The sequence below is a fragment of the Amphiprion ocellaris genome, chromosome 22, assembly GCF_022539595.1.
Source record: "Amphiprion ocellaris isolate individual 3 ecotype Okinawa chromosome 22, ASM2253959v1, whole genome shotgun sequence".
Lineage (NCBI taxonomy): Eukaryota > Metazoa > Chordata > Actinopteri > Pomacentridae > Amphiprion > Amphiprion ocellaris.
The window spans coordinates 2,418,067-2,445,718 of NC_072787.1; the positions used below are offsets into that span (position 1 = coordinate 2,418,067).

The 27,652-nt window shown below is 39.4% G+C and overlaps 1 protein-coding gene across 3 annotated transcripts; it reads left to right on the forward strand.

Annotated features, from left to right (window-relative positions):
• Positions 1–215: 215 nt before the first annotated feature.
• On the forward strand, positions 216–27,551 carry frrs1b (ferric-chelate reductase 1b). 3 transcript variants are annotated; one of them, XM_055007023.1, is made up of 16 exons: positions 216–283; positions 378–2,329; positions 2,433–2,584; positions 3,948–4,042; positions 4,522–4,657; positions 9,459–9,647; positions 10,935–11,033; positions 11,129–11,267; positions 15,008–15,121; positions 16,290–16,405; positions 16,587–16,673; positions 21,793–21,890; positions 22,029–22,087; positions 22,938–23,090; positions 24,761–24,822; positions 24,936–27,551. In XM_055007023.1, exons 2-16 carry the CDS (start codon positions 2,137–2,139, stop codon positions 25,026–25,028), a joined length of 1,785 nt encoding a protein of 594 aa, XP_054862998.1. In that variant the 5' UTR covers positions 216–283; positions 378–2,136; the 3' UTR covers positions 25,029–27,551. The 3 variants fall into 3 exon arrangements, with proteins under 3 accessions (XP_054862998.1, XP_035808716.2, XP_054862997.1); XM_035952823.2 differs by having other exon boundaries at positions 217–283; positions 2,128–2,329; XM_055007022.1 differs by having other exon boundaries at positions 217–283; positions 2,128–2,329; positions 22,941–23,090.
• Positions 27,552–27,652: the final 101 nt, after the last annotated feature.

The window sequence follows — 27,652 nt, forward strand, 5'->3', positions numbered from 1 at the left end:
TGGAAAATAGCCTCTGAAAATAATACAGTAGACCTATATATCTATTTTTACTTCACAGTAGCTTCAGATAATAAAAGAAAGGTTTAAGATAGGTGTTCTGCCCTGCAGCAGAATTTCGTGTGCTGCAGTGCCCCCTACAGATTATTCCGTAGAAATGATATTGAAGCAGGGCATTCTCGAAGAGAGTTTTTAGTGTTGATCAGGTCATGAGAGGATCTGGATGTTGTTGCTTCTTCTCCTGCTGTTTTCATTTCAATGTTGTGGCCTTGGAAAGTACTTGTCTGTAAGTATCTCAGTTTGTTTGACTTGCCTTTTTCTATTGTGTATTTATGTAATGATTTATTCTGATTTGTATTTACAATTTGTTCTTGTTACAGTTTTACGGTTCAAATAAAGTGATCTTCAGTCACAAGAAAAGTCAAGTCTTCAGTTTTGAGGAATCACACGTTCGCTAGCTGTCTACCTATGAAACAAGAAAACTCATAGGGAGGACAGTATAATGGGCTTTTGATTTCAAAATCTAGTTTTTGTCCTTTAAAGAACACAAAGCAGACTTTGCATGATATACAGTGGTGGAAAAAAGTTCTCAGACACCCTTAAAATTTTACACAATCTCAAATAGTGTCATGAAATATTTGTGAAAAAGTCTAAAGGTGTGGCTGCATTAGACAGACACAAACAAATAGAAATGATATTTTTTTTGTTTATTGTTTACAAGAAAAGCTAACAAAACTAAATTCTACCAAAATGACCCCATAATTTCTTATTTTAATGGAACCAGTCAATTTTACATTTTTAATGTCTTTTTTATGATTTGTTTAGTATCATGGCTGTGACTGTACTAAAAGAAAATGCACTTGAAGACCTAAGAGTGATTCTGAATGCAATATACATGCAAATATATGGGATGTCCAAAAACGTTTTGAGTTATCAGAGAGGCTGTAGAGTGCACTCTGATCTGTGGTCTGCTGATTATGATTTGGAGTGAATGACAGTGAGTCAGAAAGACTGTCAGCTGGTGAGTCAGCTGCACAGTGGAGGCTCACATTGGTCCTTAAAGTATGCCTCAGAGTTCTTTTTATTTCTCCTGTCTTGTCCAGGTCACGCTTTATTACCTATATCTTACAATGTACCATCTTTGCACAAGTCATTGTCTCCATGACTTTACTCCAGAATTAATACTTCTATTTTTAATACTTAAATAAAATTTCCTGACTGTACTTTTCATACAGAAGTGCAATCATATTCAGAAGTATTATCTATGTTGTGGTAAAGGATTAAGTACTTGATCACACTATATCTGAATAAATATCACATCATCATTACTTCAAAAGTAAAGCATTTAAGGCTTACATATTCACATACAATAAAACATAGAAAATAAATAAAAAATGATACGTTTAGAATATTATGTTATATTCAAAATCTTCATTAGCTATTATAACCCTGTGTCACATAAATGACATTGCTGTAAAACTAAATTACTTTCCCAATTGTGTAATTGTTATCGTCTACAAATGTAACAGAAAAAGGTTCCCACCTGGCAGAATCAGTTGCTTTTTGGGTATTTTATAAAGTCATGCAAAATCTTACCTTTATACTGCAAATATTTTCTGAATTACAGGTCCTTGAAGAGCACAAGGGTGGCCTGAAATTTTGAGCTTTTTAATTTGCGTTACCTTTTCTCAAATTTTTGAGTCCTGATGACTTCATATGTACAGTAGATATACACATTAAACTTTTAGGGACTGGAAAATACACTTGTACTTTGTCATGCTGCAACCAAGTCAATGTTACATCCACTGCAGGTGTCGTAATGTAAAGCCAAAATCTTGTTTTTGTTTAGGATAGTTTTTTCTTTAACCAATTTTGAGCATTAATATTATGGGATATATCATAGTTTAACAATTATTCAAACATATCAGATCAATTCAGTTTGATTTACAGAGCACTAATTTACAACTCTGAGGACACTTCCTAAAGTAAGGTCAATATTATAAGGATATAATATTATAGAGAGAAATCCAACAAATCCAATGTTAGAAAGGTAAACGTCTTTCTTTGTACGTTTGATTCTTTAGTATTTTGGAAGACGGCCTCTGTATTTCCTCTCTCCTTTTGCTGCAGCCATCAGCGATGTTGTGTTCATACTTTCTGCTGGCAGTGCTGACTGGGTGCGTAGACCCAGTCTCAGGGTACAGTAATGGGAAAGTAAGTGTTGCCTGTGGAGGTATGATACCTCAGCACGGTTACGAGCCCAGCCTAGACCCTTCTCCATACAACCTCTCTGTGGATACATCCACATTCAGTCCTGGGGACCGCATTATAGGTATGTTACTAAAATCTAGTTTTACAGTCCACTAACACATCATCGCTCCTGTTGGATTACACAAGTTTTATTTCTCATTATTCCTCCCAATATTCATTTACAGTGTCTTTACAAGTGGCCTCCTCTAACCCCACATTCTTCATGGGGTTCCTGATAGAAGCTCACGATGCTAGGAAATTAAACTCCCCAGCAGTGGGATTCTTCACCCTGACTGACCCTCATGAGTCTCAACTTCTACAGTGTGGACACATTCAGGTAAGTGTCATTGTGCCCAAGATTTCTTGCACTTTCTGTAGAAGCACAATTTCCATCAGTACAACAACCATGTCCTACTCATCACTTCGCTGCTCTATTTCGTCTCCCTTTTTATCACAGATGTTGTTGTACAGACAGAGGTTACTACATCTTCATTAGAAAGCATTCCTTCACTGTTCTTGCTTGCCATGGTTATTGTTTAAGTCCTGGCTGTTATTTGAATATCAGCTCATTTAAGCATTCATGATAGCCCCATATTCATGAATTTGGATACAAACTCATACAAACTGGATTCTGGTGCTACTTGGACACGTCATCAGTGAAGAAGCCGGGATCATAGGATGTTTTGGGTCTTTAATCTTCATAGACCCTCGCCCAGGTGACCCATCCGGGGGTGATCAGTCCCCAGCTTGTGTCCGAGTGGCGAGTCGCTCCACAGATCCCCCCTACGGATCCACAGCCACCATGAGGCCCTTTCTGTGGCCTCTAGGATGTTCCTGATGGCTCTCTTCAATTGCTGTCCTTTTACTCCAAGGAGTTTGAGGGTTTTCAGAAGTGAATGGCCCTCGAAGCCTCGACACCCGACCTTGACCGGCTCACAACAGGCTTTCCAGCCATTGTTCCGGCACTCTGTGCTGAGCTCTGCGTACTTAGCCCTCTTATGCTCATGGGCCTCTTCAATCCTGTCTTCCCAGGGTACAGTCAGTTCCAGGATAACCACTTAATCAGTGGACTCTGATGTCAGCGAAGTGGTTGTGATGATGGCTGTAAACTTTAGCTGTCTTCCAAGGTAGACTCTGTAGAGCTAGGCTAGTGAAGTTGTGCCTTCTGCCCTGCTCTAATGAAAGTGATTGACTGTTCGTGGGCTACCTGGGTCTTGCTGTGCTGGATTGCTGAGCAGATGGAGTCCACCAAAGCTTTTAATACTTGGTTGTATATATATATATATATATATATATATATATATATATATATGGAATACAACAATTTATGAATACAACACTGAATAAAATACAACCTGATGCCTTATTTTCATTAAAATTATTTCATGTAATACTAAAGCACACATACTTAGCCTCCCAACAATATTGGCTATATGCCAAATGTGACTTCATTCACCTCTGAGATTCTTAGAAAAGTTGAGGAAAAGATTTCCATGTCTGCTGACTGAAGGACAAACAGGAACAAAAATGTTCTACTTTACTAAGAGTGAAATGTTGCTGTTCCCTCTTATTGCACCTCATTATTACTCACTGTATGTAAGCATCAGCTAAAGCAGCAAGTAAGAAACTGCTAGCCTATATGTGGTTGTTGTGTTTCTATGCTTTAACTGTGTGGTACGGTGAATCTGTGTCATTTGAAGGGGTCTGCAGTGAGCCACAGGAGAAGTTCAAGAAAAACTCACATTCAGGTTATGTGGCACGCTCCAAAAAACCCTCCACCAAGAGTCCAGTTCCTGTGAGTACTCATTACACTTCAGTTTAAAGCCCCGCTGGAGTGTATGGTTACACTGATTATTACAGAAAGATACGTTTTCACTCCCAAATTTATTGACAAACCTCATCATACAGGTTTGTGAATATAGTACAGTACAGCAGATGGAGCGTTCTTAATAGTGCCATTTGCTATACTTCAGTTCCTTCTCAATTAAATTAAATTAAATTTTTAAATTCAATTCTATTTATATACCTCCAATTCACAACATATTTCATCTCATAGCACTTACCATAGTAAGGTGAAGACCCTGTAAATCTCAGTGGAAGGCGACCAGTGTGGGGAGAGTGGGGGTGAGGGGGTTAGAGGATACCAGGAGGGCGTGGGTCTATTGTTATATATATATATATATATATATATATATATATATATATATATATATATAGTGTTTCACTTTGTGTCATATTTAAGCATCTCAAGGTGTGTTTGCTGTGTTGTTGCAGTGTGACAGTGGTGCAGCAGTATGAGATGTACTGGGTGAGGACTGCAGGTCCAGTGGTATTTCTGAGAGGAGTGACGGCTGCTCCATCCACCGCTGTTCCTCCTCAAACCACCACCCCCACTGCTTTGTCTACACCGGTCAGTGCCTCACATCAATTTAAACTATGCTGATTAGTCGATTAGAGAAAAAAAAAGTTGTGTCTAATGTCATGTAATGTGCATTCTTTTCATTTTGGCTAATAACTACAGTTATTTTCTCCAAAATATTTTTCAGTTTGACTGGAATAGAAACAAGTTTCACTAGTGGATTTCACCTTATATGTGAGGTATAGTGAGTGATAATCTTATATCGAGCATCTCAGCAGGCACTGGAGAAATAGATTCATGGACATAAGTCTCATTTTACTTTTGTTCCTGCATTGTTACTAATAAACAGAGTAAATGTGATCGCATTATGAGTCATATTGACGATGATTGATGAGGTCCCTAGTGAATATGATTGGCCTTTTAAATTCTGATGTAAACCCCTGCTATAAAAAACTTAAGTAACTTATCACAACAGATTTAATAAGTTTCAATGTTCAAAAGGTCATTTCCTATTTGTCATGGTTCCACTATACAAAATTTTACTTTCTAGTGTCTGTATTACTTCTGAGATGAACAGTGGGGTATTTGCTTTTATGTTAAAGGAAAAAGTAATATTTTAGATCTACTGTAATGAAATATACATATTGGTAGACTAAATAATCCTCAGTATGGAGGATACCAGTGTCCACAAATTTCTGAAGAGATACTGTGCCATCTCAAATCACCAAACTATTAAACAATTCTGCTCAGCCACCTCTTGGCTGGAATTTTTATAGCATAATTATGGATATTTATAAAGATACTTGTCATATTTACTATTTATCAAGTACTTTCAGAGACTATGTTTTGTTTTTTTTTCACTGAGAAACTGTTGCACTTTTTTGGCACTGTCAAAGATAAAACCTGTAATTTTTGCAGTTTTTCTTATCATGTCATAAATTCAGAATCTGCAATAGTGGAAAAGTAGATCTAACAGTCTCTGATATTACTGAGTTGAAATATAAACAAATAATAAACAAGAAATAATATGGAAAAAATTAAGCCAACATGAAAAATCGCATCTTTGAGAACTCATTTACAAAAAAACTTAGAATGACAGAGTCAACTACTGACATTTTCTGAACTGAATGCTGTTACAAGTCACAATAATACAAAACAAAGCATTTAGAATATACTTTTCTGATATGAAATACTTGATCACAAAAATGGACAAAAGCATTTGTTGAAATTTTATGACAGACCAACTAGGTATTATAAGTTGTACTACAAAAACTAAAATATTGCTAGATAGTTTTGGATGTTTCCATTCATCCATTTTCTTCTGCTTATCTATGGACGGCTCATAGAGGCAGCAGAAAAAGCAGTCATTCCAGACGTTCCTCTCCCCGACAGCGCTTTCCAGTTCTTCCTGAGGTGTTCCTAGGCCACCTGAGATATATAATCCCTCTACTGGGTTTTGGATCAACCTCATGATCTCCTCCCAGACAGACATGCTCAGAAAACCTCCAAAGGAAGTCTTCAAGGAGGAATCCGAATCAGATGTGAAAACTACCTCAGCTAGCTCTTTTGGACTTGAGGAAGCAGCATCCCTACTCTGACCTCCCTCCAGATCCCTCAGGAATCGACAGACGCGACGCTGCATAAAGAGGACATCACGGATTTAAGATGACGTAGCAGGAAGACGCAGTGTAACTGAGTCTCCGTTTCAACTTGTATCGAAAATGCAGATGTGAAACTATTCACCAGTTTTTAAATAGTGTTGATAGGCCAAGTAAAACCAGAGTTATGAAAAAGAAAAAATGCCATATTTTTTCCTGAATGCTGTTGCATCTGGAGCGCATTTGATGTGCATTTGGTGCATAAAAATTATGCGGGCGGAGGACAGACGGCCAGTAAATTATGATCGATTTGAGACATTTAGCATTTGATTACTTCTTCAGTGTGTAATATAGTGAGTTTAGTTAGTAGTTTAGTGTGTAGCGTAGTTTTTTTTTTTCAATAAGGTGACACATGAACATGGAGCGCCCATTGAAACTCTTCTTTGAGCTGAATGAGGCTGAAGAAGACACACAGCCAGAACCTGAGGGAGAGAGTGAGGACTCTGATGATGAAGAAGATGACCCATCTCTTCTTTTGGAAGAGGCGTGTTACTTGGAAGTCTGTGCCGAGGAACGCAGCGTGGCAGGCCTACCTGGTCCAGATCTAGACTGGCTTGGGCAGCAGAACAAAGAATCGGGGAAGAAATATAAATGGACTGACAGACATGGAAGAGCTGTACAAGTTTTTTGGTCTCCTGTTTTACATGTCTCTAGTCTTGCTGCCAAGTCTCCAGGACTACTGGAGACAGGATCACATTTTGTCTGTGCCCATTCCTGCCAAAGTGTTGAAGAGAGACAGATTCCGGTCCATACTTTGGAACATCCACCTCAGTGATCCTGAAGAAGATGTACAAAATGACAGGAGGAAGGAAACACTAGTTTTGAATTTCCTGTATTTTAATGTAAATAGTTGTATATAACCGTTGTTTGCTAAATTTGTACAGTGAATTTTGAAGTTTACTATTTACATTTGCATTCTAAGTTACAAAAACGATTTGTTACATGTTTGTGGTTTCCACAGTAAAAAAAAAAAACAAACAAACTTTTTCCTACTCAGATTTTGTATTTCTTTTGCAATTTTAGTTCCTGTGTGTTCATATGTTATATCAAAATGAATAAATAATTGTAGAATCGCACAAGTGAGGTTGTGCTGAAAAAAAAAGGCTCCATGCAAGGCAAGATAAATCATTTTTAAGGTGAAATATAAAGGTAAAGCCAAAAGTGGTCAAAAATGGCCAACTGACCCCAAGACCTAATAGGGCTAAGCTTCTCACCATATCTCTAATGCTACTTGTCCACTAGATGAGTTTTTCCCACATGTAAACGTGTCACATCTGAAAATCACCTGCTTGATAGGTGTGTACTTGAGACCAGTAGCCGATGTTCAATTCCTGCTGTCCTTCTTCTCAAACTATCCTGTCTGCCCCTGACTGGACAAACACATCGACTCGGGAGCTGTCTGGGTTTCAAGCTGGACCAACATGGCAGCTCAGTCGCAAACTTTCTCTTTTATTACGAAAACAGTTCAGCGAAAAGTATTTCTGAAAGCATTTAAGGCGAGAAATAACCTGTGCAGTGGCTGAATCTGTCTTTGTTTTAGTTCATCGATGGCTAGTTTAGATGTTTGATGAAAGTTTTGCAATGCGTCGGACCTTTGCACGCCACATCGAATTTGCTTAAAGTAGAAATCGAGTCTACTTTATGCAGATGAGCTGGGAGACACACCAGATGGCAGCTCGAAACACATCACAACTGGACCAGCATGCAACGCAGTGCATTTCACATAGACAATGTATGGCATGCGGAAAATTGCTGGATTTAGTGGACACATACCTTAAGGCTGAGCCCAGCCACTGTATGAAAGAAACTTTCAGCCACTTGTACCCACAGTCTTGTTCCTTTGGTCACAACCCAGAGCTCATGGCCATATGAAAGGATTGGAAAGTAGATGGACTGGTAGGTAGGAAGGTAGTTTGCCTTCTTGCTCCCTCTTCACCATGAAAGTCCGGTGCAATGCCTGCATTACTGCTCATGTTGCACCAAGCCACCTGTCTATCTCATGTTCCATCGTGAACAAGATCCTGAGATACGTAAACTCTTTTGCTTTGGGAAGCAACTCCCCCTCAACAACATGATCCACCAGTTTCCAGAAAACTTGGTGGCACTGGCTTGCATCTCAGCCACTTCACACTCAGCTGCAAACTGCCCCAGTGCATGCTGAAGGTCACGGTCTGATGAAGCCAACAGTACCATATCAACTGCAAATAGGAGAGATTCGATCCTGGAATCCCCAAATTGGACACCCTTCCTCACCCCAGCTGCTCCTTGATGATCCTTTCCACAAACACCACAAGCAGGATCGGAGACAAGAAGCAGCCCTGGTGTAGTGCAATAACCATCAGAAACATGTCTGACTTTGTGCCCAGAATGCAAACGCTGCTTGCACTGTGGTTGTACAGGGACCGAATGGCTCCTATCAATGAGCTTGGTACCCCATACTCCCACAGCACCCCCACCGAGCCCCTTGGGGGACACAGTTGTAGGCCTTTTCCAAACCCAGAAAACACATGTGGACTGGCTGGTCGAACTCCCATGACCTCCTCAGCAGCTCGGTAAAGAGCTGGTCCACCATTCCACGGCCAGGATGGAATCTGCTTCGTTCCTCAGGCAGAGACTCCCTTCCATCACCGTAGAGTAAACATTTATGGGGAGGCTGAGAAGTGTAATAGCTGGATTGGAGCACACCTTCTGGTCCCTTCTTTTAAAAATGGTAGCCACCATCCCAGTCTTCCACTCCACAGGTACGGTACCCGATGCCCACGTGACACTGAAGAGACGTATCAGTCCAGACAGTAGAACAATGTCCACAACCTTCAGCATCTCAGGGTGAATCTCACCCACACCTGGTGACACAAAACTTTTGACAGAAGACTGTTGGAGACAGAAAACATGATGTTCTGTCAAACAAACACAAACATTTATGAAATATATTTGCATCATGAATCCAGATTGTGGTAATGTGCAATGAAAAAAAAGGTATTACCTGAAGATGAAAATCAATAAGACTGTAACCCAAACAGAATTTGCTGAACCTTCTTTATGCTTAATCTTAAAAAAATTACATTCAGAATGAAAGTAGTTCTAAGGATGACAGTTTAAAGGAAGATGGTTACATAATTCACAATTACCAGGTTATTTTCATTGGGAAAAAGAATGTCAGCTGAACACTAAATCGTTGTGTTTTTCCTTTTCAGTTCACTTCAGTGGGGTGTGGTCACAATAAATCTTGCCTCAGAGACCCAGTGAGCTGTCAACCCGAGTCAGATCCATACTGTTTCTTCCTGTCATTCACTACTGATGGATTGGGCAGGAGTGTGATGTTTGAACTCAGTGGGCCTGCTGAAGGCTATGTGTCCTTTGCTCTGTCTCTAGACCAATGGATGGTGAGTTTCATTATGGAGTATTCCTTTGCAAACAACTTTTCATTACAAAACCTTGCAATCGTGCCCCCAAATGACAAACCTATTTTGGCTCCCGATAATCAAACTGAAGTATGTATATTGGAGTGCATCAGTTTCATGATAAACCTTGCAAGTTTTTCTACATTTTTTCTTGTATTGATACTGAAAGACATTCATTTTAAAGCATCTTGTAGTATATTATATGTTGAAATGTGTCCTTCTGTCCTTCTTATCCTCCTAGCAAAAACTGCTTGTTCAAGGTGCTTGTGCTGTATACAATATATTTAGGAATCAATCTGTTTGTTATTATTTATTTATTATTGTTTTGAAAGTGTTTACGGCAATTTTAGAATGGCAATGAAAGAAAATCTGACTGCCTGCCACCCTACTAAAATGATTGTTCACAGAGCAATGACAGGATTTTAATGGTCAGCATTTTAACAATATAATAACCTAAACTAGAAAAAAATGACTTCAGTAGTTAAATCTAAGAAAAAACTGATTGGCTTGTAACATTTGTATCTATAAAGATTCTTCCTCTTCTTTGCTTCTGGTAAAATGGCTCCACAACACCTCTACAAAATTTCTCTTGTGAATGTGAAGTTACCCTCGCACTGCATGTACAAAATTCAATAGCCACATGTACCATCTTAAGATGTGCATCAAGCACCTCAGAACATACCATAAATCCAACAGGAAGTCACCCATTTTGAATTTACTGTGCCAGCTTGGCACAGTTTTATACCATCTCCCAAAGTTGTACTTTAACTAAAACTTCCCACATAATTAACTAGAGCAACTTAGAATTTTTATTAATTTATTTTTTGGGTGCCAGCTAAAGATGCTTGTAGTCCCACTTTGTCAGCCTACGCTATACAACACACTGGACTAGCTGCACCTCACCATCATTCTACTGCAAGTAGAAAGAATGATCTGACTTGTTTGTATTTCTTTCAACGCCTCACCAGTTATTGTGGTCAGGGCTAAGGGAGGGATGAGGGTTTGGTGATGTCTCAAATAGTGATGGGTAAATTGTTTTTATGGAACATTTGCCTACAGGGAGGTGAGAGCTGTGAAATAAATGACTAATTCATCCCCCATCCTTGTTATTCTTAAATGTTAACAACTCAGAACTAAGACTTCCTGGGGTTGTTTTGGTTTTGTTTACTGAGAACTGTTAGTGTTCTTTTATTGTATGACACAGTTACTTTTGGGGACTGAAGAGAAAGGAACAGTGAATATATTATGTGCAAATTTCTGCCATTGTAGGGGAATGATGATGTCTATCTTTGTGTGAAAAATGGAGATGGAGTTAGCATCAATGCTGCATATGTCTCTGGACGAACACCACCTGAACTGGCAACAGAGGTACACACACACACATTCTGAGCATCATGAACGGTAGCAGTGGCTATAAGTTTTAGCTGAAAGTTACTTGTGAGTGTTGCTCTCTCTGTTTCCAGGAGACTCTGTGGGGTAGGGCCTGGAGGCTGGCTGATGGGGTCATCCAGTGCCGTTTCCATAGAAACAGCTTCCAACCTCACAGGTTCAACTTCAACCAGAGCTACTTTCTGTTTCTTGCACATGGTAGCTCTCACCAAGGTAAGCCAGGAGTGACTGTGTGATATTGAAAAATCTGCAGTGATGCCTAACATTCACAATGTTTAAATGAATCCATCCATCCATCCATCCATCCATCCATCCATCCATCCATCCATCCATCCATCCATCCAATCTGTGTTCTAAAATCCCACAAAATAGGATTTGGATTAGAAAGTGAGTCTCTGGATGAGCAGTTCAGGTTTGCAGCTTGTTGAGATGACAAGACCAGATGTGCACTGCTCCCAGCTGGCTGTATGAACTAGCGCAAAGCTCCATGGATTTCCAAGAGAAAGAGAAAAGATCCTCTCATTCGACTTTTTTCAGCAGGGCAGATATGTGATACGTCATCTACTATGTACCTTGATTTTATGGTGCAAATGACAACAGGCTGCAATGGAATAATCAACCACACCTGTACACAAATTAACTGGCTAGAACTTGGTGTACTGCACGCTGGTGTAAAAGATGTTGGATTACCAGGCCTCATTAATCCTACATCACAGCTTTTCCAACTTTTTACAGCTGAACGATGACTGAAATTGCATGAGGCAGATGTGGTAATATAAAATGTTTTTCTGCACTGCTTTTCATTGTTTGTTTCTATAGTAATTATCAATATAGTCATCTGTAGTCACTGTATATATGTGAAACCCTTAAAACCCACACTACCTGTGTGTTCAGGTTTTGCTGCTCTGCACCATCCAGACAATAATGGTTGAGCTGTTGTTATTATGTGTCACTGTGCTTGACTGTTTCAGAGAACAGTGCTGTAATTGCCTGATTGTGTGCTTATGAATTACTGCAACCTGTATATTCCACTTTATGAACCACAATAGCTGTTTTTACTTTCTGTTTCACCAAGACTTATTTTATTGTGAAGCAAAAAAAAAAAAAACAAAATAAAACAAGTAATGGCATTAATAACATTTTTATGGTTCTGCTTGGGCAAGTTAATTACTTTTTCACGTCCTTTCACAATATTTCTATTGGGGTCGGTATATAATTGCGGGACTTTTTGTAACATAGTTGACAGGTATCATAGTTGACATAAAATCAACATGGCCGCCTATAACCAAAAACCACATGGCATTTTTACAGAAAGATTCTTCTAAATATTATATGTACAATTGAGTAAAATTGAAATTGAAAGTTACTTATAAAGATATTGTAGTAACCCTGTTGACATGCCATAAATCCACTATAGACTGGTTCCATTTTCTAGAAAGTAGACATCCCAAGGCATTTCTCTTCAGCTTATGGCATATTGCATTTTTTGGACGTTTATGGTGTGCTTAACTGATTTCATGAAATGCTGAGCTATTGTTGAATCAGCTCATTTTATTGTTGTTTAGCTAATTAGAAGGTGGCTGTTATTAAATTTGGATGGTTATTCAGTTGACATTTTATTGATATCCAGTCATGTTTTATTAATAAGTGATTGTTTCCATAATAAATAATTGTGGAATTTGTAAAGACATGATCATAATAAACACAAAAAAATATATCTTTATTTTTGTACTTTTAATAAAAATGTATACAAGATATATCCCATGGACTTCATAAGTCCCTCAATTATATATTTACCCATTGGTCATTGGTTTATGGACAGGGTTTGACTTTGTCATTCAAAAATATTACCTTTAAAAAGACTTCTGCTGAGGATTGTCCTGCTGTCTTACCCAAGATTTTCTGGCCAGATGCAGCAAAACACACCCAAAGACCCAAACCATGGTACTAAACGTACCAAGTTTCACAGACAGGATAGGGATCTCATGGTGTTTTCCTCTCTCTAAACACAATGCTTCTAACTAAAATGTTCTGTTTTAAAGTCATCCATCCACTGTCGTTTTTGCCATGAACACCATTGTTGTCCAGTGTCTCCTGATGGTGGACTCATGAACATTAGCATTAGCCAGTGTGAGAGAGACCTTTAGAAGCTTTTAAAGTTACCATAGTTCTGCCCTTCTGTTTGTTAGTCAAGTTCTGGAGACAGTAACAATGTTCCTTAATGTTCCTTCCACTCTTTGTATGCAGTCTGTCTGACTGTGGATTGGTGGCCTCCAAACTCTTTGGAGATGGCTTTGTATCAGTTTATAGCATGATGAGCATCACTGCCTCTTTTTCAGAGGTCCTCAAAAATCTCCCTGTCCTCCTAATTTCTGTTCTTAAAGGGTTCCATACTTTGCCCCATTCACCAATTTTTTTGCAAGTCTCTCATGTCTTTCAATTGTTCAACTGAAAATACAGCCAAGATTGGTAATTTTACCATGACTGTATAACTCCTGATTGTAGCACTGTTCTAAAATGGCTGTTTGATGATGAAAACCAATGAGCTGATGTTGTTACCTCCCCATCTAGTAAGAAAACTCTCTCTGCATCTGTGATTAACAGCATGGAGAAAAACAGCTGACTCTATGGCTGCTGACAACGAGGGGCCGGGATTTTCTATTACTGTCAACTTTGTCTCTAGCTGAGCATTTGGCACAGAAATATCACCAAATTTACAGCACAGTCATTGTTTTTAACTCGTGTATGGTGAGCTTGTCAGAAAACATTGTGATTATACATTTTGGTAATTAAGCAGGGAGACTGCTATGAAGTGACTGCTGTTTCACATGTAGTGTTAATAAGCTGTGTTTCATCCACTATTTCCTGCTTCTTCTATTGTTTGACAACAGAAACTAAATAATCTGTAACGGAGGACAACTTCATTTGGAATTTAATTGTGTTAAAATGCAGTTTATGTGACCACGTGGAGCAGGACAGAAGCAAACAGTTTAGGTTGTACTGAAACACAGCAAACAACAAGAAAACACACAGTACTTGGTTTCAAATCGTACTTAAAGCTTCCACCATCTCTGAAAGTCTCTCAGCTTTACAATTTCCACGTAGCTCTGACCTGTGGGCAAACAGTCAAAGCTTATGGTAGTGTTTGCCACTTTAGCTGCATAACTCAAGAACACCAAGGATTTTCCTGTTGTTGTGGTGATATTACTATCAAAACAAACAAACAAAAAGGTCTGGAGTTATTTACATGCATATGTTCATTCTTGCAGCCTTGTAACAATCTTTGCACATGGCTTAGACATTTTAGAGTTAGCAGAAGCAGCTCTAGAAAGTAAACACACCAGATGGACTGCGAGGCAACTGCTTTTTCTAAATGGTTCAACTGGAAGTAGCAGGCAGAGATGGGACACGGTTAGACAGTTTGTGCTAGACAACTATTGGTTAGCTAGGTGTGAGGTGACACCAGGGTTAAATTCTTACTGGCTTGTGAACCTGGGATGCTCACTGGTTAAATATGTGGCAAAGTACAACATTCTATTCTCATCTGTTACGCTGGGTTCTGTTAATCTACTTTAACTGTTGTGAATATCTCATGATGTTTTAGGTTATAGAAATTGTACATCACAAAAACATTCAAGCACCACTGCTAATGGATCAGTCAGTGCTCTGTGGAGTCTGTGTGACTGTTCACAGAGACGCTTTGAGCAAGGCTGAGGTGGCTTTTGTTGATGGCATTTCAGGTCATGTGTATTTATTTTTGTCTGACTAGTCACCTTCAGTGACAATACTTGCATGATTCACAGTGTTGAGGAATGGCACACATTACTTCCTCTTTACTGCTGGAAAACATTGATACAGTCAGTTAAATATTCTAACTTTAAACTTTGTGCATGTAAAACTAAACTTTCTGTAAATTTAGTGTAGCCTACATTGTCATAATTTTGTTGCTCCAGGTGTAATCCACAGACACGATCGGCAACCACTTATCTCCAGCAGTCAGAAAGTGATTGCTGGACATCCGGAGGATCTCTGTGGTTCCCGGTCTCCTCTGCTTATCAAGTTCCATGGTGGGTGGATGTTTGCTAATATATGTGTACAATAAAGGATCTGACTCAAGGCTAAAGGCTAGACTGTTCTGCTAATTCCATTTTACAAAACCACAGTGTTTGGCAGATCAGACAAGGTACAGCAATCTTTGCATTTTAAAAGCTTTAATCATATTGCCTCAAGGGCTTTATTTAGTGATTTTGTCATGATTCAAGGGTCAAGAATGAACCTTGAAGCTGAACACCAGATGCCTGTGGCAGGAGTTTTCATTTGCTGTTTACCATTGAATTTTACATGCTGATACCACCAACCTAAGATGAGAAAGATGTATTGTGTGTATGATGTGTGATCATGCCATATGGTGCTTTACTCAGAATTATCCACAGAAACAGTGTCTGTATTTTTATGGACATTTTCAATTTAAATGTAAACTGGAAAAATAAATAGTAAAAAACTGAAAAGTTGGGAACAAAGTGAAGTCTCTAACACTTTGCAACTCTTTGTTCAGTTTGCATCATCACAATGAATCAAATGAGAAATTGGTGTGAAACTTTTCATCCATTTTTTTCCATAACTTTGCAATGGATAATTGTCTCTCAGTTTAGGTTTTGTTATTGCTATAGAATAAACTTTTTGAACGAAAGTTAAAAAAAAAAAAAGTCTCACTACTCTGGTTTGTGTTTTGGGGTCATGCTTGGACTGTCCCATTCACATCTTGGGGACTCTAAAGCCAGGGACAGACCGTCTCACAATGCAATATTTATTGGCTACACTATATGTTAGACATTGATAAAATTCTATAGACAATATGTTGTCTACAGCATTGTAATAACAATATTTTTTCTGTCTTTCTTTTAGCAATTAATGAATGCATTAAATTATCCATTCATTTATTAGTTAGTCTTAACATACAGCATTCAGCTAAAAAGTATTTAGAGTAGAACTCCAGGATCCTACAAGGTCACACAAACTTAATAAAAGTTTTCAAGAAAAATTATGCCAAGGAAATAGTTAATAGAAAATTATATCAACATTTTGATGTGACCGAGCTGTAGTCCAGACCTGAATCCATTTGAGAATCTGTGAGGGGAACTGTGGGCTGTGTATTGAGGAACCCATAAACCTCAAGTGTTGACTGGCCCCACATTTCAGTAAACCAGTTCACAGTTGTGTGGTGTGTCTTCTCAGGTGTGCTGATGCTGACTGCTTGGATGTGGACAACGAGCACAGCCATCTTCATCGCTCGCCACTACAAACAGTTGTGGCCTGACACAACTCTGCTGGGACAACGGCTCTGGTTTCAGGTAAGAGTATTTACTGTATTGCATTTGTTGCAAAGAAAATACAAACTTCTAAACCTTGTATATGCTCAGAAAATGATCCAAATTCTTAGTTTGCTATTTTCGATTTCTAGATTTAACTTAATCGTTATCCATTCTTCATCAAGCCTTCAAATAGTCCCTCTCTTTCCCCTTTTCTTTGTAGCTCCATCGAACCATGATGGTCTTGGCAGCTGTCATAACTGTTTTGGCTTTCACGCTGCCTTTTATATACATGAGGGGATGGAGCAACGTAAGTGTGTGTGTGTGTGTGTGTGTGTGTGTGTGTGTGTGTGTGTGTGTGTGTATTTCTACCACCTCCTTGTGTCCACCTGCCCATCCATCTGTCTAACTGGCTCTTTGCATCTCTAAATCTGTTTGTTGAGTGTCTTTGTCAGACACACACGCACCTCTACAACTCACTGTGTCGTTATGGCTTGTTCTTGCATTGGTGGACATCAAATGTCTGAGTGTGAGTGTGTATGTGAATATAGATTTGATATTGAGTTTCTCCTGCTCTTTCCCAAATACTCTTTATCCTGTAAATATATCACACAAGACAGCTAATTTTGTCGTAAGTCAGCTACCCTAAGATGAGCTTTACCTTTGTGTGTTTGAAAATGCATGAAAGCCCAATACCCTTTCCTGGAGTCCCGCTACAAAATAGTGGACTTTTTTTTGTTATATCTCCACTGTTTGAATGGCTCTAATGGTGTGTTCACAACAAATTCAAAGAAGCTGCCTCTCTCTTATCTTTCAGTAGCAGCAGTAAGAATTTCCATGTTCAGCTCTGATAAGGCGCTTTCACAAACTGACACTGTACTGACACACAATGAATACTTGATATACTTTCACACATTATTTTCCATCCAGTTAATGGGCCCTAGACATATCTTCAGTCTTTGGTTCTGTATGTGTTAAATTTAAATACAATTAGACATGAACAAATAATTCTTAAACTGTGGGGTGAGTTCGTCTCTAATAGTATTAAAAACAATAATTTAATAATTTTGAATGACTGTCTGTGTATGCTGCTGCACAAGGCTGTGGACATATCTAAAACATTCCAGTTAAAGTACATTTATGAAAATGCAGCAAATTGGCAAGATTTGTGGTATAGACAGTAAAGCTCAGAGAGAGGCCACAAGGTGGCGATCAGCTGACACCTGTGTTCCTCTCTTCACCCGAGTGTCCAAGATATATGGCTGCAAGTCTGATGATACGACTACAAGGTTGTACATCAACCGTTGGTCCAAGGATTTCTGGCACCTAGTACACATATGAGCCACCTCATGCTCGAACATGGTGTTCGAGAATAATGCGGGCAGGCAAGCAAGGAGGACTGGCAATCCAGGAAATATGCCAGTGCAAAGGAGTGCATTGTGGAGAGCAACATTCAGCAGTGGAGCGGCTCACCAGAGCGGAGTAGATGGGACCGTGGCAGCCTCAGCAGTCCGGAGGGATCAGCAGCAGAATCCTAACCAGGGCAGGGCTAGCAGAGACGGAGTCCTCTTTACAGAGATCCAGGGGGAGCCTGCAGGGGCGACTCAGCAGAAGGACTAAGGCGGAGAGCAAAGTGGACCAGCGGGAACTGCAGGCAAAGCAAATGACAATTGGTTATAACAGAAATATGGGCAACAGAAGGCTGAAAGGCCTGCTCACTGATTGTCAGGCTGAGGCTACGATCTGGCAGGGAGTGTAGGGATGAGCTGGGCTTTATTGGGAGTAGCAATGACTGTAGGGAGGTGTGCTGGGTCTGCGGCTGCTCCCATCGTGCCCAGGTTGCCGGTGCAGCCAGAGGCGTAGCGAAGAAGGGCAGGAACCGAAGAGGCGAGAGAGACTGAAAAGAACAAGAAGAGGGAAAGCGTAAGAGGGGAACAGCGAGAGTGAGGAAAACCAAGAGTGAGAGTGGGAGAAGTGAGGGAGAGACAGAGGGACCCAGAGAAGAGGGAAAAAGAGTAAGGGATGGATCAGATTGAGACAGAGACAGATCAGAGAGGAGAGATACATGGATGGAGCAGAGGGGGAGAGAGAGAGGGAGAGAATGAGAGAGAGGAGAGAAGGGGGGAGAGAGGAAGGAAAGGAGAGAGGAAGAGAGAGAAACAGACAGAAAGAGGGGCCAGGCAGGGTCCCCGACAATTTAGATGAGATGCAACTAGATGTAATATGATGCAATGTATGAATCAAATTTAAATCCACTTTCACGTGGTATTGCTGATTGTTTTACCATGGCAACAGCACTTAGATACCATTCATTCAGCATATTAAATTGGAAAAAAAATTGCATAGTTTAACCTAATGTTGAATGTGGAATTTCTGCTAATTTTAGGGTAATTCAGTTTAAATATTTCAAGTTAGTATCAGTTTTTTTATTATTATTTTTATTTTCAGGCCATAAGAGAGCCTATAAGCCTGAATAGTTCTAACATCTGACAAGTTCTAACAAGTCTTTTGACTTGAAAAGATGATGTTGATTGTTGAATGACTGTACTGCCATTCAGCTCATTAAGCATATTGTCAGACATCAAAGCTTGCATTGCTGTAGTGTCAAACTTCTGTAGAGAATTTGTTGTAGTTTGAGGAGACTATTCATGATGGAGATATGACTTCTTTCTGTGATACTCTTTCTTCAACAAAACAAACTTGTTGTCTCCCAAAGTATTATGTTCCTGTAATTTAACTTTTTCTGTAGTGAACTAGCTTGTAGCTAAAACTGTTGGATTCACATGTTTTCCTAAAGTTGCACTGTGGTGTGTATGTTTGTGAATGACTCAGTCCTGTTAGTCACATGCTGTTCTGCAGTATGAGTGCCACAGTGTGGAATCCATCCAAGCATTTGTTCATCCTGACTCACCGGAGAGGCTGTGCTCTCAGGAAAGACACCAACACAATCTGTTTTCAGTTTTTCTTTTCCCCATGACTGAACTCCTGCTTATTGAAAGTGCTTAGAGTTGGGTATGGAGGTATATACTAATCAGCCACAACTTTAAAACCACCTGACTAATATTGTGTAGGTCCTGTGCCACTTGGAATTCAGAGAAATTAGCAAAGAATGAGAATTTGGGAAGTTGCACCAGGTTGCTATTTAACTGAAAATTACTTACATAATGCAGTGGTGATGCATCTGATTGATGGGTCCGGTGATAGTTGAGTCGGCCTGTCCAAGTTGATCGAAACAGAGATGGACAGAGTGAAGCCATTTTCAGGTCACAAAAAGAACACTAGGTCAGGAGAAGGCCTCTCTTCGTTTACCAGTCACAAAGGACCTTAAGGTTCTTATGACCACAAAAGTGTGTACTTGGGAAGATGCAATGACTTCATTTATATTCTCACTGTTTTGTCAGTCTTTATGGGACACTGTTTGATGTTGATATACCACCTGCTGCTTTTCCTCTTGCGATAACAATTCTCCCAACTTTAGTAGCTCCTTTTAGGTTCATTTCACTAGCAAGGACCACACCATCAATTTGAAGCTTGATTGTTCATTAGATGCAAATTAACCTTTTGTTGGTGGTGAACGAATTAAGCTGAAGGCTTAGTCAGAGATCAGCGGTGGCTCCTGGGCCAAGGGAGCCCCAGAAAGCCTCCCATAAGAATGAAACGAACAGTGGGCATAACACAGGTCTTGAAGGTTGGAGCAGATGGAACGCTGATAGTCAAGACCTATGACCTTGATTAGCTTGTGTGGAACCCCTCCACTGGAAGCTGCACCGATAAGGAAGGAGTGGTCAGAGAACAAGCTGGGATTCAAATAAGAAGAGGAATCCGTATAAGATTGCGACTTGACTGGTCTGTAACAGAGGGTCAGAAAGTGAAGCATTCTGAGATTTTCTGGTTTGTATGTAGTGCACTAGAGATTTGTATGGGCTGATGTGTGAATCTAGTTTGAAGAATGTAAAGGACATTGGATTGCCCACTTGATTGGCCTGGCTTTGTTTCAGTGAATAGAACAGGCAGTCTTCAGAGATGAAGGAAGGTCAGATACAGGATACGGTAGGGGTACGGTAGGATGATGGTCCGACTCAAACTTGACTCAATGGTCAGCGTTGCAGTGAGCTCTGTGCATTGCACGAAGCAAGGAAGACCAACAGAAACACGAATTTTAGAGTCCGGGCTAGCGGTTGAGATGTATGGCATTAGAATGTGCTTATGCATTGGGATAAGAGGACAGATGACGGTGGAAATTGACCATAATTAATAAATTGTGTTGCATATGGGTATTCTGAGGCCCACATGGAGGTGAACAATATGGATAATGTAGCTACGTTGAATGATGGAAAGGAAGGGTGGAATCTATTATGGAGCGAGTGAAGAATGCTTCGAGAGTCAGTGATGTTGGTGCAGTAACCCAGCAAGTGTTCGACATGGATGATGAACAGGTTGGTGACTGACTCCCACGTAAGGCTCCGCACAAAATGCATCTGCAGGAGAGTAGCTTCAACTTTTGTTAATAAAGACGACGAGGTTGAGGTTGTCAGAGTGTACAAAGACTTTATTCCTTGACCATTCATGACTTTACAAAAGAGCGGTGATAATGATAGGGTAGATTTTGAATACTACTGAAAATGGCTGGAGAGGTTTTTGAAGGAACTATGAGAACTCAGGAGGCTTGGAGACAATCATTGACCAAGAAACCCCTAAAACTGACAGAAGGAGCTGAGTGCTGCTTGGGATCTTGTTCTTGAGTGATGGAAGAAAGGAACATTAGATGGACAGGTGGCTTGGTGCAGCATCAGCAGTAAGGGGAGCATCATACTGGACCATAATGATGAGGAAGGAGCTGAGCTGGAAGGTGATGCTTTCGATTTACCAGTCAATCTGGTGCATAAGAAGCAAGAATGAATAAGTGGGAGGGGCAGAGTGCTACGAATAGTCATTTGACAGGAAAGGGAGCGACTGAGGTGTGGTCCTGCTCCTGAACATCAGTTATAGATTTTATCTCCATTAGACTACAAAAGTCTTCCCTCCTTATTAGTGGGATATACATACACCACTGTTCAAAACTTCGGGGTCACCCATGCAATTCCATGTTTTCCATGAAAACTCCCACTTTTGTTCATGTGCTAACATAACTGAACAAGGGTTTTCTAATCATCAATTAGCCTCTCAACACCATTAGCTAACACAATGTAGCATTAGAACACAGGAGTGATGGTTGCTGGAAATGTTCCTCTGTACCCCTATGGAGATATTCCATTAAAAATCAGCTGTTTCCAGCAAGAATAGTCATTTAGCAACACTACACTGGATTTTTTATATATATATATATATATATATATATATATATTCTAATATATGATATTAGTATTGTCAATTCTGCCTTAGTATATCACTGCAGTTTCTCTTCCTCTGAGTTTTCTTTTTCCCTTCAGCGTTCAGGCTCTCACCCTTACATAGGCTGTGCTGTCATGGCTCTGTCGGTCATCCAGCCAATTATGGCAATTCTTAGACCAGCTCCAGAGTCCCCCAGGTAAGAACTCAAACTTTATGACTTGGTCATTACTCAAAAAGTTAAATTTATCCTTATTTAGTCCTCTCTGAGGCAGTGGTTGCATTTTTATGTTCATTTGCTGAAATCACTCCAGGTTCTGTCTCTTTGCACCTATAGAAGAATCATCTTCAAGTGGATCCACTTTGGAGGAGGCACTGTTGCGCAAATACTTGCTGGTAAGAACAGTGATTAGAAGGTATCTTTCCCGGGGGAAATTCCATGTGATTGCTCAAAGCTGCTGCTGCTCATAATGTGGATGATATGAATAACTCTTTGCCACCATCTATTGCATATGGCCTATAGATGGCAAAATTCAATTGTTTTAAATTGCAGTTTTCAATAAAATCCCAGTCTCCTATGAAAGCCAGTCCCCCAACCCATACACTGCACACAAAGAATTATAATTGCAAATTTATTTATAATACTACCACCACAAATAATAATGCATTTATTTGTAAGGCACTTTTCACTCGTCTGAGTCTCAAAGTGCTATTATTGGAAAAGGTTCTCATTTTTCAGGTCATTTACAGTCCTGTACTTAAGATTATGTACACTTGAAAAGACCATGCATGTCATGGCAGTCTTGAGTTTCTAATGACTTCTATAACTTCTTCTATTTTCTATTATTTCTAACCTTGTTTGTCACACACAAAAAAGTAAAACAACTGGCAACTGTAGCCTTTATCTATTTCTCAAAAAACTAATGCTAATGCATTTTTTGGAGAATATTTTCAGCAGCAGGTTAAGTACATTTGGTGCTGTACTGAGTATTTGTGGCAGCAGGACAGCGTGCACAGCCTCAGATCAAAATGAACAGTATGCACAGTAGCAAGGAAGCTTTGGATAAAAATTTCAGGCTTTGCATACATAGATAATACAGTTTAGTAGGATCAGTTCATTGTTGGCTGGACTCTCCACATGGGAGTAGTTGAGAATGAAACAACAAGTTGTCTTTTAAATTTGTCACGAAGGATTTTTTATACTCTTTAGAACTGGTGAAGGACTGACAAGTCTTTTCTCTCCCAGCAGTGTGTGTGTTTCAGGGTCCGAGTCAGCAGGCACTGCTGTTGCCCAGCCCCTGGTCTCCTGCAGTGCTCACTGGATGGATGCTGTGGATCGTGCTGGCAGACCTGCTGCTACTAATCCATTCCTGCAAGTTCAGAGATAGGGGTACTACAGGTCAGTGCCGCTGTACAATGTCAGACTAAAAAGCAAGTGAAAATAAACTCTTTGATTGGCATGAAGGATTTGAAGCTTAAATTAACACATTTTTGAAAATGCATGGACTTACTGCCCTCTCACAGAAGCAAAATTGCTGCTAATGATGGTTCCATTGTGTCTTTGAATGCCATTAAATGTCAGAGACTTAATGCATAATAGTTACAGTGTAAACGTGTTCAGACACACCGTATGAGTCGCTAGTGCAGCAGTATTATCTTCAGTATGTCCTTTTAATGTTGTCTTTTGTCATCTATGGATTACTTTTAAATGCCTGGAGTAAACAGCAAATATGATTTGTTTGTTTCAGTCAGCAGGGAGTGCTGCTGCTGCCCGCAATGTGAAAACCAATTGGTCTGTTCCAATGCAATATGACTAACGCCAAAAAATGATTAGTGTGTGTGTGTGTGTGTGTGTGTGTGTGTGTGTGTGTGTGTGTGTGTGTGTGTGTGTGTGTGTCATTGGTGAATGTGTGTGAATGTGAACGCTAAATAGCTTGGAAATGTCATCTCTCTACACTAGCCATTTAATGACAAACCTCATATAAATTGTACAATGATTTAGGAGGACATCGGTGTCGTTGTTATTTCTTTTAACATGAGAATGTTTTTAATTATCCTTGTGTTGGCTCCACTACAAAATAGATGTTGTGGGATGAAAGATTAGTAGACAGACATGCTTCATTTTTAGGCTGACTTTTGGTGTCTTGTGGCTCAAAGAAAAAACTAAAAATGAAGATCGCTGATTTTGAGGCTGCAAGCAGCAGCAACCTTCATCTTGCACCATTAGACGTGACCACTCTCACCCAATCCTTCAATTTCTAGGGTCAATATGTAATTGCGGGACTTTTTGTATCGTCGTTGACATTTTTGCTGTTTTCAGGCCCAAAATCAACATGGCCGCCTATAGCCAAACACAACATGGCATTTTAGAGAAAGATTCTTCTAAATATTATTTACACAATTGAGTAAAACTGACATTGAAAGTTATTGATAAAGATATTGTAGTAAACCTGTTGACTACTTTATATTAAATAAGTCAGAAAGCCTTGGAGTCTGGCCAGTCTTTTCTTCAGGAGGAAATGACATCATGTGGAGCAGGTCATGTGATCTGGAATTAACACACTTCCTGGAGAGGTGTTTTTGTAATGGGGAACTTAGTTGAAAGTGATTTCTGGGACACAGATTCAATTTGTTATTGTCCATATAAAATTTGATACATTGCCAAACAGAAATATCTGTCATGATTATCTGAACTTAATAAAAAGAACACAATCAAAACCATTTCTGAATAAGTTCATTTTATTATTGTTTAGCTCATTAGAAGGTGGTTGTTATTAAATTTGGACGGTTATTTTTTTTGACATTTTAGTGATATCCAGTCATTTTTTATTAATAAGTGATTGTTTCCATCATAAATAATTATGGAATTTGTAAAAACATGATCATAATGAACACAAAAACCTTTTTTTTTTTACTTTCAATAAATATGTATGCAAGATGCATCCCATGGACTTAAGTTCCTCAAGTCCCCCAATTATATATTGACCCTGTAATATTATTCTAATTTTGTGTTTTTCTATTTTCTACACAACAAACATACCTGACTAAAAATGACATACGTGTCCACAGGAAACAACGAGGACAAAGAAAGCATTTTGTTTGCTCAGTTAGAGAAGCAGCAGCATGGAGAGGTGAGACTTGAACCCTTTCGGCTAATATTTTCATTGTTTCTGGTTTTTTTTTGTTTGTTTGTTTTGTTTTGTTTTTTAAAAAATCTTTCTCTAATGTTATTGGTTCCTTTCAGATTTCCAAAGTCAAGAAAATGATGCTACTGGTGTTTCTGACAGGAAATACAGGGTTCCTGGCTGCATTTATAAATGCCATTGCAAGTTCATAGTTCACAAGTTCAGTTATCACCAGTGATAGAATGTCCTTGTATTGTATATACAGTGTCTATTTCTGTTATTAAGGAATAGGTTTTCCACAGTTTAATTGCTATATTATTTTGGTGCAAATTGTTAATTTCACTATTAAATGAAGGAATCTCTGTGTAGCCCCTCTAAGACACACACTTCTTTCTATTAATCTGTCAGCATTTTAAAAAAAATCTTTTTATCTTTAAAGCAAATTTACCCACAGGTATAAATAAAGCAGCCTTGAACCTTGAGCGTCTGAATGTGTCCCTGGCCACTTTTCCATGAAAGTCCCAATGAGAATTGTTACGTCCCGACAGAGAATTGTTACGTCCCGACAGCTAGGGGATGAGGGAAGCAACACGTACGACAACAAAGAGGCAGGAAATCTGTTGGTGAGACGTCAACCGATAAGACGTTTATTTTTTTGTCCAGCAAGACAAATCCAACACAGCACTCCAAATGATCCAACACGGGTCCCTTAGACCCGTGCAAGACAACACCACACCACACTCTGGCAGCTGATCTGGCCCACTGGCCATGACGTTCAGGCCGACTCATCTTTTAACCATCCCTGCCGATTGGTAACGAGCCACAGGTGCACCTGGCCACTCCCACTGAGCATACCTGGGGACAGGGAAAAGAGGGGAAAAAAAAACACAACCTACCTTATCTACTCAACACAGAATGTAACAAGAATCTTACTATGTCATACCTAGTAACATGACTGTATCACCTTAAACACCACACAAGTATGAACTGCATGCAGACTAATGCAAGACACAATTTGCAGCCAGATTCTGCTAAAACCATTCTTTTTCACTTTTCCCTACAATTTCACATCTCTTACAAATTTATAATGTCCAAAAAAATATAATTTAACTATGATTCGGTTTGTAACAGGTTGGATTATTGAGACTAATCAATAATGAATAAGGTTCTGACAAAACATTAACAGGAACTAAGTTCAGTTTGTCGTTTTCAGGTGTTTGCACAAGTCTTTCTTTTGAGTTCATTACCAGTCAAAAGTTTTAGAACACCCCAGGTTTTTACAGTTTTTTTATTGGAAATAATGCATGTTAATGTCTCATTGTACTGTAAATTAAAGCATAGAACAAATAAACAAATGAAGTAAAAAAAAAAAAAAAAAAAAACAATTTAGAAACCAAAATGTATTCTAAACATTTGACTCATCAAAGTAGCCACTTTTGGCAGATATAACGGCTGAATATACTTCTTTAAACAATGGAAATCAAATATTCTTCAGAAATTTCTTCCCATCTCTGCAGCAGAAGTTCCCATAAATGTGTGGCACTTTTAGGTTGCTTTGCTTTCACTCTTCTGTCCAGTTCATCCAAACCAGCTCCATGGGTTTAAGTCTGGAGACTGTGCTGGACACTCCATGTTTTCAAGGTCACCATCTGGTTCTTTTTTCCTAATGCAGTTCTGGCATAGCTTGGACTGATGTTTTGGGTCATTATCTTGCTGCAGGATGAACCCCTGACCAACTAGGAACATACCAGAGGGTTCTGCATGGAGCTGCAGAATGCTGTGGTAGATGTTTAGGTTCAGACCACCTCTCACTCTGTACAAGTCACTGACCTTGGATCCAGCAAAACAACCCCAGACCATCACACTTCCTTCTCCATGTTTGACAGTTGATGTTCCACACTGAGGAACCATCCTTTCTCCTACTGGACAGCATACAAAAATCCTGCTGATGAACCAGAGATTGCAAATTTTGATTCATCAGTCCATAATAACTTCTTCCAGTTTTCAGTAGTCCATTGGTGGTGATTCATGGTCCAGACAACCAGTTCTTCTCAGACTTGCTTACTACGACCACTATGAAGCTGTGCTTGAGGCTGTTGTCCTGTGAGCTCCTATCACCAAACTGTTGACTCTCATAAACTTGTCTTCTGATTCTGTTGTGGCTTTGGGTCTTCCAAACCTCTTCCTGTCAGAGTTTCCTCCAGTTTCTGAGCCTTTTAAAGGTGAAGAAAACTGGACACACTGACACCTTGACTTTCTTTGCAATTTCTCTGTAGGAAAGACCTATATTTTAAAGTGTTATGATGGTCTGTCTCTCTTCTATTGTTAATTAACTTTTCATCACCATTTTTATAGCAACACACTACTTTTTGCAGTACAATACTGATCAAATAATGCTCTGGAGGGTTTGGTGCCACAGTGTGTTCCAACACTACTTTAATGCAGACAGAGGGGTTGGAAGTAATCAAGGAAAGTTGGGACACCTGTAGGATTTGGTAGCACCAACTTTCAAGGCTTGATCAACCTTCACTGATGCAGAACAGTATTATGTTGTTAACCCATTTCTTCTTCCTTGAAAAAGGCCTTTTTAAAAAAAATAATTCTGAAATGTCCATTATTTTTCAGTTTTGGGTAACCTGACCTTTTAATTAACCTCTGGCAGTTCACCACTTACCTTTGTACCATTTTACTGGACTTGAACTACTTGAATTTCAATAAAAAACTGGAAAAATGGAGGTGTTCTAAAACTTTTGTAGCGTCATCCAGTAGCGTACATGCAACATCAGAAGGTACCAGAATCCATATGAGCATTTACACACATAGAACCACTACAATA

Coding starts and splice junctions, on each gene's coding strand:
- frrs1b (XM_035952823.2), top strand. CDS start 221: ATGTTGTTGCTTCTTCTCCTGCTGTTTTCATTTCAATGTTGTGGCCTT. Junction 4,043..4,521: donor CCACCAAGAGTCCAGTTCCT/GTGAGTACTCAT, acceptor GTGTTGTTGCAG/TGTGACAGTGGTGCAGCAGT. Junction 24,823..24,935: donor AGAAGCAGCAGCATGGAGAG/GTGAGACTTGAA, acceptor GGTTCCTTTCAG/ATTTCCAAAGTCAAGAAAAT.